Genomic DNA, 13,199 nt, shown 5'->3' with positions numbered 1-13,199 from the left:
ATTATGGTCGCGACTCCTGGAATACGACGACGGGCACTGATTCGGATCCTCTTATTAGCCGAGACCCGCATGGGCCGCAGCTTTTCACAGAGGGGTCATTTTTTTTTTACTAGGATGAAGTGCCCGCGTCTAATTCAACACTCCCCGAACCTAATCTAGTTCCGCATAACTCTGGGTACATTTTATGCCCACTAATTAGCAGAAATTAATTAGCATCGGTTGAGCTGGGTATTCAAATCAGTTCAAGTTTAACGAATGCGCTTAATACCAGCAGGAAATTGTCCGCCCGTTGAATCGTTGGACAGGACCGTAGAAAAAAACGACAGCGATTTATATAAATATCATGTTTTTTAACACTTTTCAACCGCCCGTGACGTAGCACTTGTTTATTCGATTTAGAGCTTGTCACGTAGCGATGGCACTATTTTAACCGGAACTGGATCCTTATCACTGTCGGCCATTGTCATTGATCGAAACTTCACCTGCTTACTCCTCAATGATTTGGAAAAGTACTATTTTAATTTATTTTAGCAGAATAAAAAATATGCGGATGTATATTTGTACAACATTTTTCGATTCAAGTTCGGTATGATGTTATTACGAAACGTGCGTGTATCGTGAATGACCCGGAGCTTTCGGGAAGATTATTCGATTGCGAATGATTGTCGTTTAATTGTGAGTACAATTTTATGTTAACAGTATTTTATGCTAGTTACTTTATGTTAGAGTAGAAGTAGCGCAGAATGTTTTTATCGAGTACTGAAATTTATTTCAAAGCGAGGTAAGATTAGCATTAGCGCGTCGTGTAATTCAGGAGACGAATAATTTTGTAATGAGAAGTTTCGCGTTCGACCTTCGAAGTGAATTGATGGTTATGGCCGCCTTTCCTCATTGTTGTATTTTAACGATCGTGTGAAATTACACGAAATTCTGAAATCACGTCCTCGTTAGTTTGCGAGTGGTCAAAACTAGGCAATTGTTGTTTAACGAATGTAAACCAGAGAGTCAAAGGTATCTGAGACGTTGATCAGAGTCCGTTAATTTTCATCCGGTAATGGATCCTTGTGGGAAATGTGATTTCAAATAACCGAAAACTTGGAGAAATTGACGCGTGTGAGTGTATCTATACTCGGTTCCTAATGATACAAGCATTCGAACGGTTTCGCTTCATAATACCTGAGTTAGGAAATCCGTGTACAGAATGAAAAACACATATTTCCCGGGGGCATTTTCCAAATTGCATCCCCGGTATATATACCGAGAGAGACGGGGTTTTCAGTACAGTTGTTCAGTGCTCACTGTCAAAACTTCAACGATGGTAAGTAGTATAAGCGTGACACCATCGCGGTATCTCGGAAAGCCGATCCGTGATTCCCGACGCCTGGAAGAGGCTCGCATTAATCCTTTTCCCTTCAAATTACAGAAGTTTTTGATACTGCTGGCCCTTGTGGCCTTAGCAAGCGCCGACAAAAGGACTGCGAGGTATCCTAAGCCAAGTGTGCCGCCCCCGCCTCCGCCCTCCTTCGCATTCGAGCCCAATAACCGGGATTTCATCGCCTCGGCGTCGGCGAGTTTCGGTGCCTCTTCTTCGGGATACCCTTACCCACCCGCACGACCTTATCCCGATGAATCGGTGTCGATAGCTTCTCCGGCACCGGTCATCCCGCACGCCACCTACGGTATTCCGGATAGAAGCACGCCGGTCTTTAATTTGCCGCCACCTCCTCCTCCCCCACCCCCGCCTCCACCTCCTCCTCCACCACCCCCGCCACCAAGGCCTGCACGAGTCTACGGCGTACCAGAGAGCGTTGCACCTCCACCGCCGCCGCCGCCTCCTCCACCTCCACCACCGCCTCCTCCACCTCCACCACCGCCTCCACCAAGGCCTGCACGCGTCTACGGCCCCCCTCCTCCTGCACCGCCTCCACCCCCGCCACCGCCTCCTCCGCCACCTCCACCCCCACCTCCTCCGCCACCCCCACCCCCACCTCCTCCGCCACCAATACCAGCACGAGAGTACGGTCCTCCGGTAGTCGAAGAACCCGCGCCAGTCTATGGACCACCGGAAATAGCAGCTCCACCGCCGCCACCACCTCCACCACCACCCCCACCACCTCCTCCTCCACCGCCACCGAGGCCCGTACCCGTCTACGGCCCCCCGGCCCCGTATCCGCCAGAAACGTGCGGGCCTTCAATAGTGAGAGAATCACCAGAGCCTGAGCAACCGTTTGAACAACCATCGCTGCCCGATATTCCACCACCACCTGAACTAACGCCATTCGCACCGTACGAGCCACAGATTTCTGAACCGGGTCCAGTGGAACAACCGCCGGAATCAATTTACCCGACGGATGTTATCGACGTGCAGGAACCCGAGCCAATCGTCCGCGAGCCACTGCCTATTATTCCGGCAGCACCTTCTCTAACGCCTTTCTCTTATAACACGCCGGAAGCACCTCCGCAACCTCAAATCACTTATGGGGCGCCAGATATATCCCAGGAGGTCACTTCCAATCAATTTGTTGAGCCACGACCTGTCTTACCGAGGATTCCTCCTCCTCCGCAGATAGCCCAAGGTCCGTATTGAGGAGCTTAGGGGTACGTTGAGGTCCTTCGTATAGCGGAGAATTGTCAAAAATGGTGTTTACACGCTATTTATGCAGAAATGCACGTATTTAATAGACATTTCATAGTTGTTGACATGTTATTTACCCAATTGAATAATACTCAACAGCCGTGTCATTTTGTTCAACGACTTGTAATCTACGATTGGAAAAAAAAATATTAATACTAATAACAATGATAATTATTATATTTTGTATAAATACTTGTGCAACGAACGTCTTTGAGTAAATCATATACGCCTAATCTACTGTCGCTATTTTTAATTCGCCTATTTTTTACGGTTTATACTCTTTCAAATGTAAGTTGAGTTTTTTAATAAACATTTTCTTGTTTGTCATTCTGATATTCAATCGAACAATTCAATCTCGGAATAAAATTGACGAATATTACATTATTTTTTCATCCAAACACGAGGTATATATGTACGAAGACTGTGATTATTGATACCATAATTTTTCATATGTTGAGCAAAACACACCTATGTCACATACATATGAGAAAATAATCGTTTCACGTTTCATTGCTGCAGTTGAAAACTGCTCGAGTCCGTGAGCATTGAGAGAACGGAAAACTCGTTTGGAAGTGAAACACACGGCTAACGTAAAACAAAAAAAAAAAAAACAAAAAAAAAACAACTAATTAACATAAAAATAATTTATTTTCGATAAAATACATGTATAGACGTTACATAGCTTGTGCGAGACTTACTCTACGCTAATTAAATCAAAAATAAAAATAATTTATCCTGTGTTCGATAGAGGGGAGCAGTTGTTCAACTTCCACAAGATGCCGCGAACACTGCTTGCCCGGAATACCATGGACAATCTAATCCCAATCACCAGTGAGACGCTCACTTGATATAATCCTTGGAAACCTGCTCAATCAGTTCGGTCAAATTGTGAGTCGGAAGACCAACCAACTTTATGCTTGTGTCCCAAAGTCTGGCTGCCTTCGCGTCGTCAAGTGCCACTGACGAAGGTGAGGTTGGCGCACACTCCCTGAAAGAAATTGTTTTGCAGTCTTACCGTTGGAATTATGAGTGAGGCTAACTTGGACTTTAATTTACAGTAATGCCGATGGCAGGCAAGATTCACTGACGAATGCTAACTGGGACTTATCAACGATCACGATACCGTAATTCTCTTCGAGGCATTAGACAGTTTTTGTGATTAGATAAAGCCAAGACGGACGTGACAAAGCAATTGACATAGAAATTTCACAATTGACGGTCATCGATTTCTTGAATTTAGGGGCGAATGGACTAGTTGCGAATTGTTCAGTTTATACTGCGTTTGAACTGCGAAAGTTTATTTATAAAATACGCATCGCCAAAGACGGTCGTAATGCCCGGATTTTTCTCGTACTTGTAATAAAGGCCCGTCTCCTTGGCTGCTTCCTCGTCAACCGCACAGTGAATGGTTGTCTGAGCTCCTTGCTCGATATTCTTGATGAAGGGTCGAAAAATTCCCAATAAAAATCTGGGACCTGCGCTGAGATGACGACCCAGGTCAGACTTGATGACCCCCGGATGGAGGGTATAGACGTTAATACCGGTAATGTTCGCCTCTGAAACACCAAGTCATTTATAGGTCAGTATCAGTGTTTTCGCGTAAAGTGGTGAGTGCTTTTCAACATTGAAAGTACATTGACATCGTTTTTGTATCGCTTTTACCTTTCAATCGGCGAGCCAATTCTCGCGTGAACAACACGTTGGCCACCTTGCTCTGGTTGTAGGCCTTCAATGGACTGTATGACTTTTCTGACATCAGATCGTCGAAGTTGATGTCACCTCCTAAGGGTGAAACAAGACATCGTCAAGCTGGATGCGATAGTCAAATACATTCTCGGGTTCTCGGAGCTTTGCCCACATTAGTGTGACACTGAACAAAAGCATGATAACGTCATTCGTGCAGCGGTATGAGAAGTTTTTTACTTAAATCTTATCCCGTTAAGACTAGGAAAGACTAGCACCGTGAACAAGTCTTATCGGTTATTAACGCGTGGTTTTGCGTTGCAGTTTCTGCTTAGGTATAATTCTCACTTGCGTGAGCCATGGATGAAACATTGATGATCCTGGAGCAGGGGTCTGAGTCCTTTCGACTTTGAATGATCTTTGGAAGGAGCAGCAGTGTGAAGAGGAAGTGACCGAGGTGATTGGTGCCCAACTGAGTCTCGAAGCCGTCTTCCGTGACCCCTTTCGGACACATCATGACCCCGGCATTGTTGATAAGAACATGAACAGCTGACTCCGTCGTCGAAATGTGTTTCGCACATTCTCTGACGCTGGCTAAACTGTTCAGATCCAATTTACAAGCGACAACTTCGCCAGGTTCTCCGACGAACTGTTCCCGGGTCGGACTGAAATTTGCCAAACGTACGTCAGTGGAATGAATTTTCAATTTTCTATACTGTGAACACAAAATCGTAGTAGATTGCTGTGTTCGTACCATGAGGGTGGAACGCTTTTCAGTTCCTCAATCGCAGCATTGGCCTTGTTCAGATCTCTGCATGCTAGGACAACTCTGGCGCCTGTAAAAAGTTAACAGCACAAGGCGCGCGCTTGTTATTCGACTTAAATCGTCTTACACACATATTCATGCGAGCCGATGCAATATCGATTACAACATCACGTGCGTGTTACTCGGAAATAAAATAACCACGCCTAAATAATAACTGTTCTTCGTCATATTACTCCTGATACGAGTTACAGTAATCGAACGGGACTCTTTGCTTGTAGCGGTACCTCGAGTAACAGAAGGTGTATTCGATAATGGAAGTCCGTATTCGCTGAGATTTCTAAAACATAGAATGGCGTAACGTCAAGAACTCTTTCTTGTCTTTCCTCTTTAAAGACTTATACGTCATGAGCTACGACGAGTGTAAATCTAATCGATCTGACGTCGGCACGGAAATCGATAAGCCCCATGACACACGAGAATATCAGGGGAAAAAGGAAGCAACACGTCACGAGCTGTCAAGTTCCGTTTCGTCGGTGACAAAACGTACAAGGAACCGGAACATTTACCGGTTTCGGTATCGGAAAAACTACGTGTAACTGGGTTGCAGGTGCATTTATCGACCACAATTTACCAACCGTAATAACTGGATCAATCATCGGATGGGTTTTTAGCAGTCGTAGTCGTATATCGTGGTTTACCTCTTCTGTAAAGATCCCGTGCGGTCTCCTTCCCGATCCCCGTATTGGCACCGGTTATGACAACGGTTCTTCCGACTAAGCGAGCCGTGCTTTGACACGATCGACTAAACGGCCACATTTTAGAAACAAATCCACAAGCGCAGCTTCTTGTAACGTCGTTAATACCGGGCGTAGACTATGCGCGGGTAAAACGCAGTTACGAACGAGTCATGTGGAACCTGACAAAGACCCAAAATTACACGCAACTGAAGCTGCTCTGTCCAGGACACTGAAGGTGAGAAAGACTGTTGAACTTTTACGTTGTTTACCAGCCACTTGAAGTGAATGTTACGGCTGTTCCCTCGTCGCGGTCGGTTTTTCCTCGCTGAGCCAATCAGCACTCGGAGTAAGTGGCAATCGCCAATTACAGGCGAACTCGTCATCGCTAACTCTGGAACGAACATACCCGGTGCTTATCATGTATATGCGACCGCGTTGTGTGAGTTAAATATACCGCAGTGGGGGAGCAGATCGAACGGTACTAAGGCCACCGGCACACATACTGTGCGGTTAAAGGCTGAGTCGAGGCCAAATATTTAATATAATGTAACTTTCTTTGCTCGAGCAATAATAATGGGCTGATCGTCACGGTGCTCTTCAGATGATGATCCATTGATAAATTTTTGTTAAAACTGCGGACTTAATCTTCGCTCGGCTCAGCTGTGATTATTTCGCAATTCAAACACACGAGTGCTTTCAGATCCAAAATTATCCGACTTCCATGTAGAATAAAGGATAGTGAAATGGTTTTTAATTATAACCGACCGCTGGACTCGTACTAACGAATTATTGCAGATAGTGAAACGAGCACGGCGTAATGCTCGGGGGATTTTTTCTGCAATTACTTATCCTTGATAACCAAAGGCGACAATGTTCAGATCGATACACTGAGAACATAAAATTCATTGCTGCTATAATGCATTTTTCAGATTTGTTAAAGTAATCGTATTGGCAACATTTCCGCACTCTTCGTTGTTTAACGTTACACTGTTGATTAAAATGAACTGATAATTTATCATTCAAATTTTGCAAATTCAGTGGAATATTCTACCACTATACGATTTTCATCTAAATTACCAATAACATCCAACAATTTTCATCTTAATAGGTACTTGATACCATACACTTGTGAACAATTTCAGGTGACGTCGTAGTATCCTTCGTCACCATCAGCAAACCGTTCACATGGCATACTCCTTGGAAATTATTTGGATCAGATCCCTTAAATCGGTTGTTGGAAGACCAACAAGTTCAATACTCGCATTCCAAAGTTTGATTGCGGTTAAGTCGTTCAGCGCCGCGTTTGAAGGTTGAGCCACCGCGCATTGACTGAAAAAAAAAAAAATGATTACCAGTTTGACCATCAGATTATCGAACGATGGCTATACTTACATTCGTCTTCTGACTGAAAAGTCTGCTGGAAAATTTAGTGGTTTTCAACTTGGCAATTTTACTCCGACACTTTTCCTTACCTGTAGTAGAGACCCGTCTGTTTTGCGGCACCCTCATCGACGGCACAATGGATAGTTGTCTGGGCGCCCTCTTTCGCAGTCTTTACAAATAATTCTCCTATTCTGATGAAAAATCTTACACCCCTAAACAAAACCTGATCAAAATGGCGGCTGAGGTTGGACTTGAAGATTCCCGGATGAAGTGTGTAGGTGTTTACACCGGCGACATTTGCTTCTGAAATGCAACATCCTCCGATAAAACGATGTCTCGATGTAAGTGATGTAATCTATCCGTTATTAACAGACATTGATCGTTATTACCTTTCAATCTGCGAGTCAATTCACGAGTGAATAATATGTTCGCCAGCTTGCTACGGCAGTAGACCATGAAGGGGTTGTACGTCTTATCTGACATGAGGTCTTCAACCTTGATCTTCACCACTAAGGATAGAATAGAATTCGATCAAACTTGAATTCCAACTAAACGAACGTTGACAAGAACGTGGGTAAATCTCGGACATACGGTCACTATTTTCAGTCAGCGATGAGAATCATCACCATGACGATCGGAAGTATGATCTTTGTTCTACCGTTATTTCTGCTTTTGAAATTCATCACCGAAGTGTAAGGTCTTACAATTATGAGCTGAGGACGAAACGTTGATGATCCTGCCGCAGGTATCCGGGTGTTTTTGACTTTGAATGATCTTCGGCAGGAGTAGCAGTGTAAAAAGAAAGTGACCCAGGTGGTTGATACCAAATTGTATCTCGAAGCCATCTTCGGTAACCCCCTTGGGAACCATCATAACCGCAGCGTTATTGATGAGAATATGAACAGCAGGTTCTGTTTTCCATATCTGTTTCGCACATTCCCTGATGCTGGCCAAGCTGTTCAGATCCAATTTGTAAACAACGAGTTCGCCAAACTCTCCGATGAACCGTTCTTCGCGATATCTGAAATCAATCGGAAAAAAACCGTAACTAGAATCTTAGTTTAGTTTTTGGTCATTTGATTGAGGTCGTTTCATACCAACTTACGCACTGTCGCACGTGCATGTTATATAAATAAATTTATTCGTACTTAGATGGTGGAATCTTGTATATATCCTTTACAGCAGCTTTGGCTCTAGCCAGGTCTCTGCATGCCAAGATCACTCTGGCTCCTGTGATAATTACAAGATGTAGAATATACCACATATCTGATGCAACATTCAACGCTGATTCTACGTATACTCAAAAATGCGATCACTATGCATAAGCATTTTCGGCCTAAAAATGTTTTGATTATTAAATTTTGACAAGTAGGCAGTAAATAGACTCACCTCTCCTGTAAAGGTCCCCCGCAGTTTCTTTTCCAATGCCACTATTAGCACCGGTTATAATGACCGTTTTACCGTCTAAGCGTGCTTTGCTATTACAAGATCGACTGAACAACGGCATTTCTAATCACAATCCAGACAGAATTCAACAATTAAGTTTTGGTTTGAAGAACACGGCTTAGTTTTAAGTGACGCTGCAGATGCCTGTAACTTTGTGCCGAGTCTGAGAGAAATTTATTATTCCAAGGTATGTCATTGAAAGAATGAACATGATGGCAAGTGTTGAAGGTACATTTGCTGACATCTAACGTTGAAATCTGGCTGTCGTCATTGGTTTGTGCGTATCAAACAGTACAGTTCCTTTCTCTAATGGTGGGGTAAAAGCGAAGGTAAAGAGACCGCAGGTTTGTTCCAAGAACCGGTTTTATACTCAAGACGTCCCATTCTAGTATCGCGTGAAAAATGTTTGGTTTTGAAACTTTATTTCATATTTTATTATTTTAGAATAGAACGATTTGCTTCTTTGCGTTTGAGACATGCTCGTAGCAAATTATCGATAGGTTGAAAAAGATACCGTGTGACGTCAACTGTGCTGAAGTAAATCTGTATACCTTTGCATACATCAACGCAGTAAAATTCAAACATGGTCATAATTTATGTTACGGAGCGAGTTACCGCAAAGCGTTTTACCGCACTGTTCAGAAATGGGGCGCTTTACGCACGCTTAACAGACTTCGAAAGTCTTTCCCAGCATGTGTTGGAAAAAAACTATTTTCTTGACACATAAAGTGTATATAATACGTATTATAATTTGAGAAGTAATTGTAACAAAACTTCTTCCGGCAAGTCAAGTAACTGTGACAACCGATCACTGATAAAATACATGCAGCTGCTCATATTCATAATCTGTTTCAGATCGGACCATCCGATGCCTGGCATACAGCTTACCTATTTTCCAACGTCCTTCGATGATCAATAATTTGTCTAATATAGTCGGTGGAGATTTTTTCGATCAACTTGGTTCAATCGCTTATGGAGAGACCGACTCCTCAACCGCGAAAAAACCCCAAACTCACAGATAATGCTAAATTCCTATAAGAAAAAAGTTGAGGATACGAATTTACACCCAAGAGTGAGCATTTTTCCGTGAGGAACAAGCTTTGCACTAGTGTCCTAAAGTCAACTCTCTGTTTAAATGTGGCTAGTTTTGACGGTTGAAGCTTTGCTCCGAGCAATGATTTATAGGCTATATCATTGTATTAGACGGAGAATTATCTAATGATGAAAAAAAATGTTTTGTTTGAGGTTCAAGAACTCACAACTTTGCATGTGCATAAAATATTTTTATTGGTAGATAAAGTGTACACGTATAGTTTGAGAAATATTCTTATAACAAAACATTCTTATTGCTCTCCCAATGCGGCAAGTCAAGTCATTCGCGTTGTTTCCAGTCTTTGCAGATAAAACTAGTTTATAGTTACTCAAGTTCATAATATGTTGCGGATCACCCAATCCGATGCTTGGCGTAAAGTACGCAAATTTCTCAATCGTGGTCTTCGGGCGAGCAATTATTTACCTGACATACTCGGTGGGAATTTTCTCGATCAGTTCGGTTAAATCATTCGTTGGGAGACCGACAAGCTTCACACTCTCGTCCCAAAGTCTGGCGGCCATTTCCTTGTTCATTGCTAACGACGAAGGTGAGACTGCCGCACACTCCCTGTAAAAAATTATTTTTACTGTTTTACCAGCAGGATTCTGAGCGCAGCTGAAATACTCGTTCGATAGGATTAATTTCTTCGTGAGGTTTCGGAATTCAATAATTTAATGACAGATTGTTTCAAGGTGCTAGACAGAGCGTTTAAAAGGGCCGAACACAGTTTTTTCTGGATTGCCATGTCAGGATTTTCCCTTACTTGTAATAGAGGCCGGTCTCGTTAGCAGCCTGCTCGTCGAGGGCGCAATGGAGGGTTGTTTGGGCGCCCTGTTCAACGGTCTTTATCATGAAACCCACTAGACTGTACAAAAATTGCACACCACGGAAGAAAGAGTCATCGAGATGACGGCTGAGCTCTGATTTTATGACTCCTGGATGAAGTGAGTAAGTGTTGACGCCTTTGATATTCGCCTCTGAAATTTGACACCCCAGCTCAGTCAGTAAAGCCGCTTGATAGAAGCGACGAAAGCTTTCGCACGTTGGAAATTCCCCAACGTGTCTTACAACTTTATTTACCTTTCAGTCGGTGAGCTAATTCTCGAGTAAAGAGCACATTGGCCAACTTGCTCTGGCAGTAGGCCGATATGGGACCGTACGATTTTTCCGACATCAGATCATTGAAATTGATACCAGTTGACACTGTGATGGAAAAAAACGTTCCGCGAGAAGATCAGTTCTCAGTAAACTTGGGCATATTAATACTAATCCAAGATCTGTTTATACGGTTATTTTATAGAAATCGATGGAATTCCGTTCCGTTCGTGAGTGAAAATTCAACCGACCATGAGTACAAAAAGTCTCAACGATAATCAACACGCGGTTCGTGATATGGTGGACGCCTTACTTGAGTGGAAGACTTACACCTGTGAGCCAGAGACGAAACATTAACGATCCTGCAACAAGGATCAGAGTCCTTTCGACTCTGAATGATCCTTGGCAACAAAAGCAAGGTGAAGAGGAAATGGCCGAGGTGATTGGTGCCCAACTGAGTCTCGAAGCCGTCTTCCGTGACCCCTTTCGGACACATCATGATCCCGGCATTGTTGATTAGGATGTGAATGGCTGGCTCAGTTTCCAATATTTTTTTCGCACACTCTCTGACACTGGCCAAACTTTGCAGATCCAGTTTTTGAATAACAAGTTCACCGGGCTCTCCTTTGAACTCTTCCTTGTTAGGCCTGAATCAAGTCCAGCACAAAGGTGATGGGAATTACTCGTCAGCATATGTTACAGATCTCGAAATTCAAAGTGCAAGTTACGTAATAGGCAAAGGAATGTTTGTCAAATAAAGTGTTTTGACATGAATATCTTATCGTGTGAAATTCTAGTCTTGGTATGTCTCTTGCGTGTTCATGTTCATTGACTAACTTAATCGCTTTCAATTAAGAATCGATGTGTCCATCACTTATACCGCCTTGGAGTATTCCAACTCAGTGAATTTCAAAATAGTATAAAAACACCGATTCAAGCTGAATAACATGCACGTTTGACTTCATAAAACACACGTTCAATGTGGTAATTATATTCATACTTGGAAGGTAAGGTTTTTTTTACATCCTCGAGCGCTGCCTGGGCCTTGACAAGATCTCTGCACGCCATGATTACCCGAGCCCCTGTAATCAAATTAAGATACACGTTCAGCCTCATTAAGCACGTACGGTCACGGGCAGAAGATATTACGGGCTTAGTTCCGTTAGAATTCTCTACTTGAATTCAGGTAAATATTTTATGGGCAAGCAACCTCGTCCACTTCCAATGCTTCGCCGTAGGTATAAGTTCCCACATTACACGATAATGGGTTTTGTTGTGTATGAAATAGGGCATGGCAAGGTAGGTGTTTATTTGTACTCTTTCCAAAGTGCTGTCCCAAGCGTAAAATTGACTATAAATAATTTGGAATAGAGTTTCGAGTCATCATATAGTCTCGCCATAAAATTGTGAGCTGAAGTTTACAATTCAATATTAATTTGTTTTTTTTTAGATGGGAGTGTAATGGAGCTTAGATGTGAACGTTTTTGACGCTGGTATAAAATCTCTTTTCTTCAGCGAAGAAGAATAATCTAAACTCGTTTCAACCTACATCAGAAACCAGAACGTGACATGCTATGAGAAAAAGTACCTAGTTGAAAATATTTTTTGGACATCATAACATTTCTCGGTAATTGTCATCAAAATGTTGGTGCCAGTGTTTTGACAATTGTGACAAGTACAATCACGGAGCCTTACCTCTTCTGTATAGATTCCACGCAGTTTCCTTGCCAATACCAGTATTGGCACCGGTTATAACCACGGTTTTACCTTCCAATCGAGACTTGCTTTTACAATATTGACTAAAGAGCGGCATTCTGACTAAAATTTTTACGAGCAATGGTATTGAAACGTAACTGTGGCCACGCGCGACGTTAATTTACGACGTTGGTTGCCTCTTGAGTGGGATTAAGAAACGAAAACAAAGATGCCTCACTCGGAGCACTGCAACCACCGGCTGGTCATATTCGAACCACACTGAATTCGCAGACGCGATATCAACGCCTGGCTGTCTCGACTACTCTTCGGATAGTGAGGGTAATGAAGATTTTTTAGGCTCAGGTGGTCGGCACAGGATCGTTAGTGCTCGCGATAGTTTATTCGTTGACTACGGTAAAGAAAGTCCAGGGACTAAGCCAATAGAGGTTCAAGATATATCGGCCATCGCCAACGGCAATCTCCTGCACTTCAGAACTCAGTTACGAACGACAAGTGTCTGCGTCTCATCGTGCGAGTGGGAAAATCAAGTGTGTGTCAAGGAGGCTTCTGGAGGGGGAATCGAACGTGCGCAAAGTCGCAGGCACTGGGTTTTAGTCTCCAGCCACCGGTTTCACGGTCAATCGGTCTCTACTGCTTGGTGAACAC

The 13,199-nt window shown here is 43.2% G+C and overlaps 3 protein-coding genes across 5 annotated transcripts; all 3 read right to left on the bottom strand.

Annotated features, from left to right (window-relative positions):
* Positions 1 to 3,264: 3,264 nt before the first annotated feature.
* LOC124174386 (retinol dehydrogenase 12-like) lies at positions 3,265 to 6,109 on the bottom strand. The gene is made up of 6 exons (XM_046553490.1): positions 5,783 to 6,109; positions 5,073 to 5,154; positions 4,667 to 4,983; positions 4,298 to 4,417; positions 3,990 to 4,191; positions 3,265 to 3,623 (listed from the first exon to the last, which is right to left on the bottom strand). The coding sequence occupies exons 1-6, from the start codon at positions 5,898 to 5,900 to the stop codon at positions 3,476 to 3,478; spliced, it is 987 nt and encodes a 328-aa protein (XP_046409446.1). The 5' UTR covers positions 5,901 to 6,109; the 3' UTR covers positions 3,265 to 3,475.
* Positions 6,110 to 6,411: 302 nt separating this feature from the next.
* LOC124174384 (retinol dehydrogenase 12-like) lies at positions 6,412 to 8,902 on the bottom strand. 3 transcript variants are annotated; one of them, XM_046553487.1, is made up of 6 exons: positions 8,594 to 8,895; positions 8,353 to 8,434; positions 7,909 to 8,225; positions 7,594 to 7,713; positions 7,294 to 7,522; positions 6,412 to 7,150 (listed from the first exon to the last, which is right to left on the bottom strand). In XM_046553487.1, the coding sequence occupies exons 1-6, from the start codon at positions 8,709 to 8,711 to the stop codon at positions 7,003 to 7,005; spliced, it is 1,014 nt and encodes a 337-aa protein (XP_046409443.1). In that variant the 5' UTR covers positions 8,712 to 8,895; the 3' UTR covers positions 6,412 to 7,002. The 3 variants fall into 3 exon arrangements, 2 of the variants coding, with proteins under 2 accessions (XP_046409443.1, XP_046409444.1); XM_046553488.1 differs by having other exon boundaries at positions 7,294 to 7,507; positions 8,594 to 8,889; XR_006868924.1 differs by having other exon boundaries at positions 7,018 to 7,150; positions 7,214 to 7,522; positions 8,594 to 8,902.
* A 1,023-nt stretch (positions 8,903 to 9,925) lies between these two features.
* LOC124174385 (retinol dehydrogenase 11-like) lies at positions 9,926 to 12,960 on the bottom strand. Its single transcript, XM_046553489.1, has 6 exons — positions 12,534 to 12,960; positions 11,839 to 11,920; positions 11,169 to 11,485; positions 10,824 to 10,946; positions 10,507 to 10,720; positions 9,926 to 10,310 (listed from the first exon to the last, which is right to left on the bottom strand). Exons 1-6 carry the CDS (start codon positions 12,649 to 12,651, stop codon positions 10,163 to 10,165), a joined length of 1,002 nt encoding a protein of 333 aa, XP_046409445.1. The 5' UTR covers positions 12,652 to 12,960; the 3' UTR covers positions 9,926 to 10,162.
* Positions 12,961 to 13,199: the final 239 nt, after the last annotated feature.

Source organism: Neodiprion fabricii, chromosome 1, assembly GCF_021155785.1.
Source record: "Neodiprion fabricii isolate iyNeoFabr1 chromosome 1, iyNeoFabr1.1, whole genome shotgun sequence".
NCBI classification, from domain to species: Eukaryota; Metazoa; Arthropoda; class Insecta; order Hymenoptera; family Diprionidae; genus Neodiprion; species Neodiprion fabricii.
Note: the sequence above shows the minus strand (reverse complement) of the source record. Positions and strands in the feature narration are given on the sequence as shown.

What these genes read in the sequence shown, in the direction of transcription:
- LOC124174386 (XM_046553490.1), bottom strand. Translation starts at nt 5,900, where the DNA reads ATGTGGCCGTTTAGTCGATCGTGTCAAAGCACGGCTCGCTTAGTCGGA. An exon ending in TTCATCCATGGCTCACGCAA is followed by an intron (nt 4,418 to 4,666) that starts GTGAGAATTATA and finishes TTTCACCCTTAG; the next exon opens with GAGGTGACATCAACTTCGAC. An exon ending in GAGACGGGCCTTTATTACAA is followed by an intron (nt 3,624 to 3,989) that starts GTACGAGAAAAA and finishes AATTTCTTTCAG; the next exon opens with GGAGTGTGCGCCAACCTCAC.
- LOC124174384 (XM_046553487.1), bottom strand. Translation starts at nt 8,711, where the DNA reads ATGCCGTTGTTCAGTCGATCTTGTAATAGCAAAGCACGCTTAGACGGT. An exon ending in ATTGACTCGCAGATTGAAAG is followed by an intron (nt 7,523 to 7,593) that starts GTAATAACGATC and finishes GTTTTATCGGAG; the next exon opens with GATGTTGCATTTCAGAAGCA. An exon ending in CAGACGGGTCTCTACTACAG is followed by an intron (nt 7,151 to 7,293) that starts GTAAGGAAAAGT and finishes TTTTTTTTTCAG; the next exon opens with TCAATGCGCGGTGGCTCAAC.
- LOC124174385 (XM_046553489.1), bottom strand. Translation starts at nt 12,651, where the DNA reads ATGCCGCTCTTTAGTCAATATTGTAAAAGCAAGTCTCGATTGGAAGGT. An exon ending in GTGGAATCTATACAGAAGAG is followed by an intron (nt 11,921 to 12,533) that starts GTAAGGCTCCGT and finishes ATTTGATTACAG; the next exon opens with GGGCTCGGGTAATCATGGCG. An exon ending in GAGACCGGCCTCTATTACAA is followed by an intron (nt 10,311 to 10,506) that starts GTAAGGGAAAAT and finishes AATTTTTTACAG; the next exon opens with GGAGTGTGCGGCAGTCTCAC.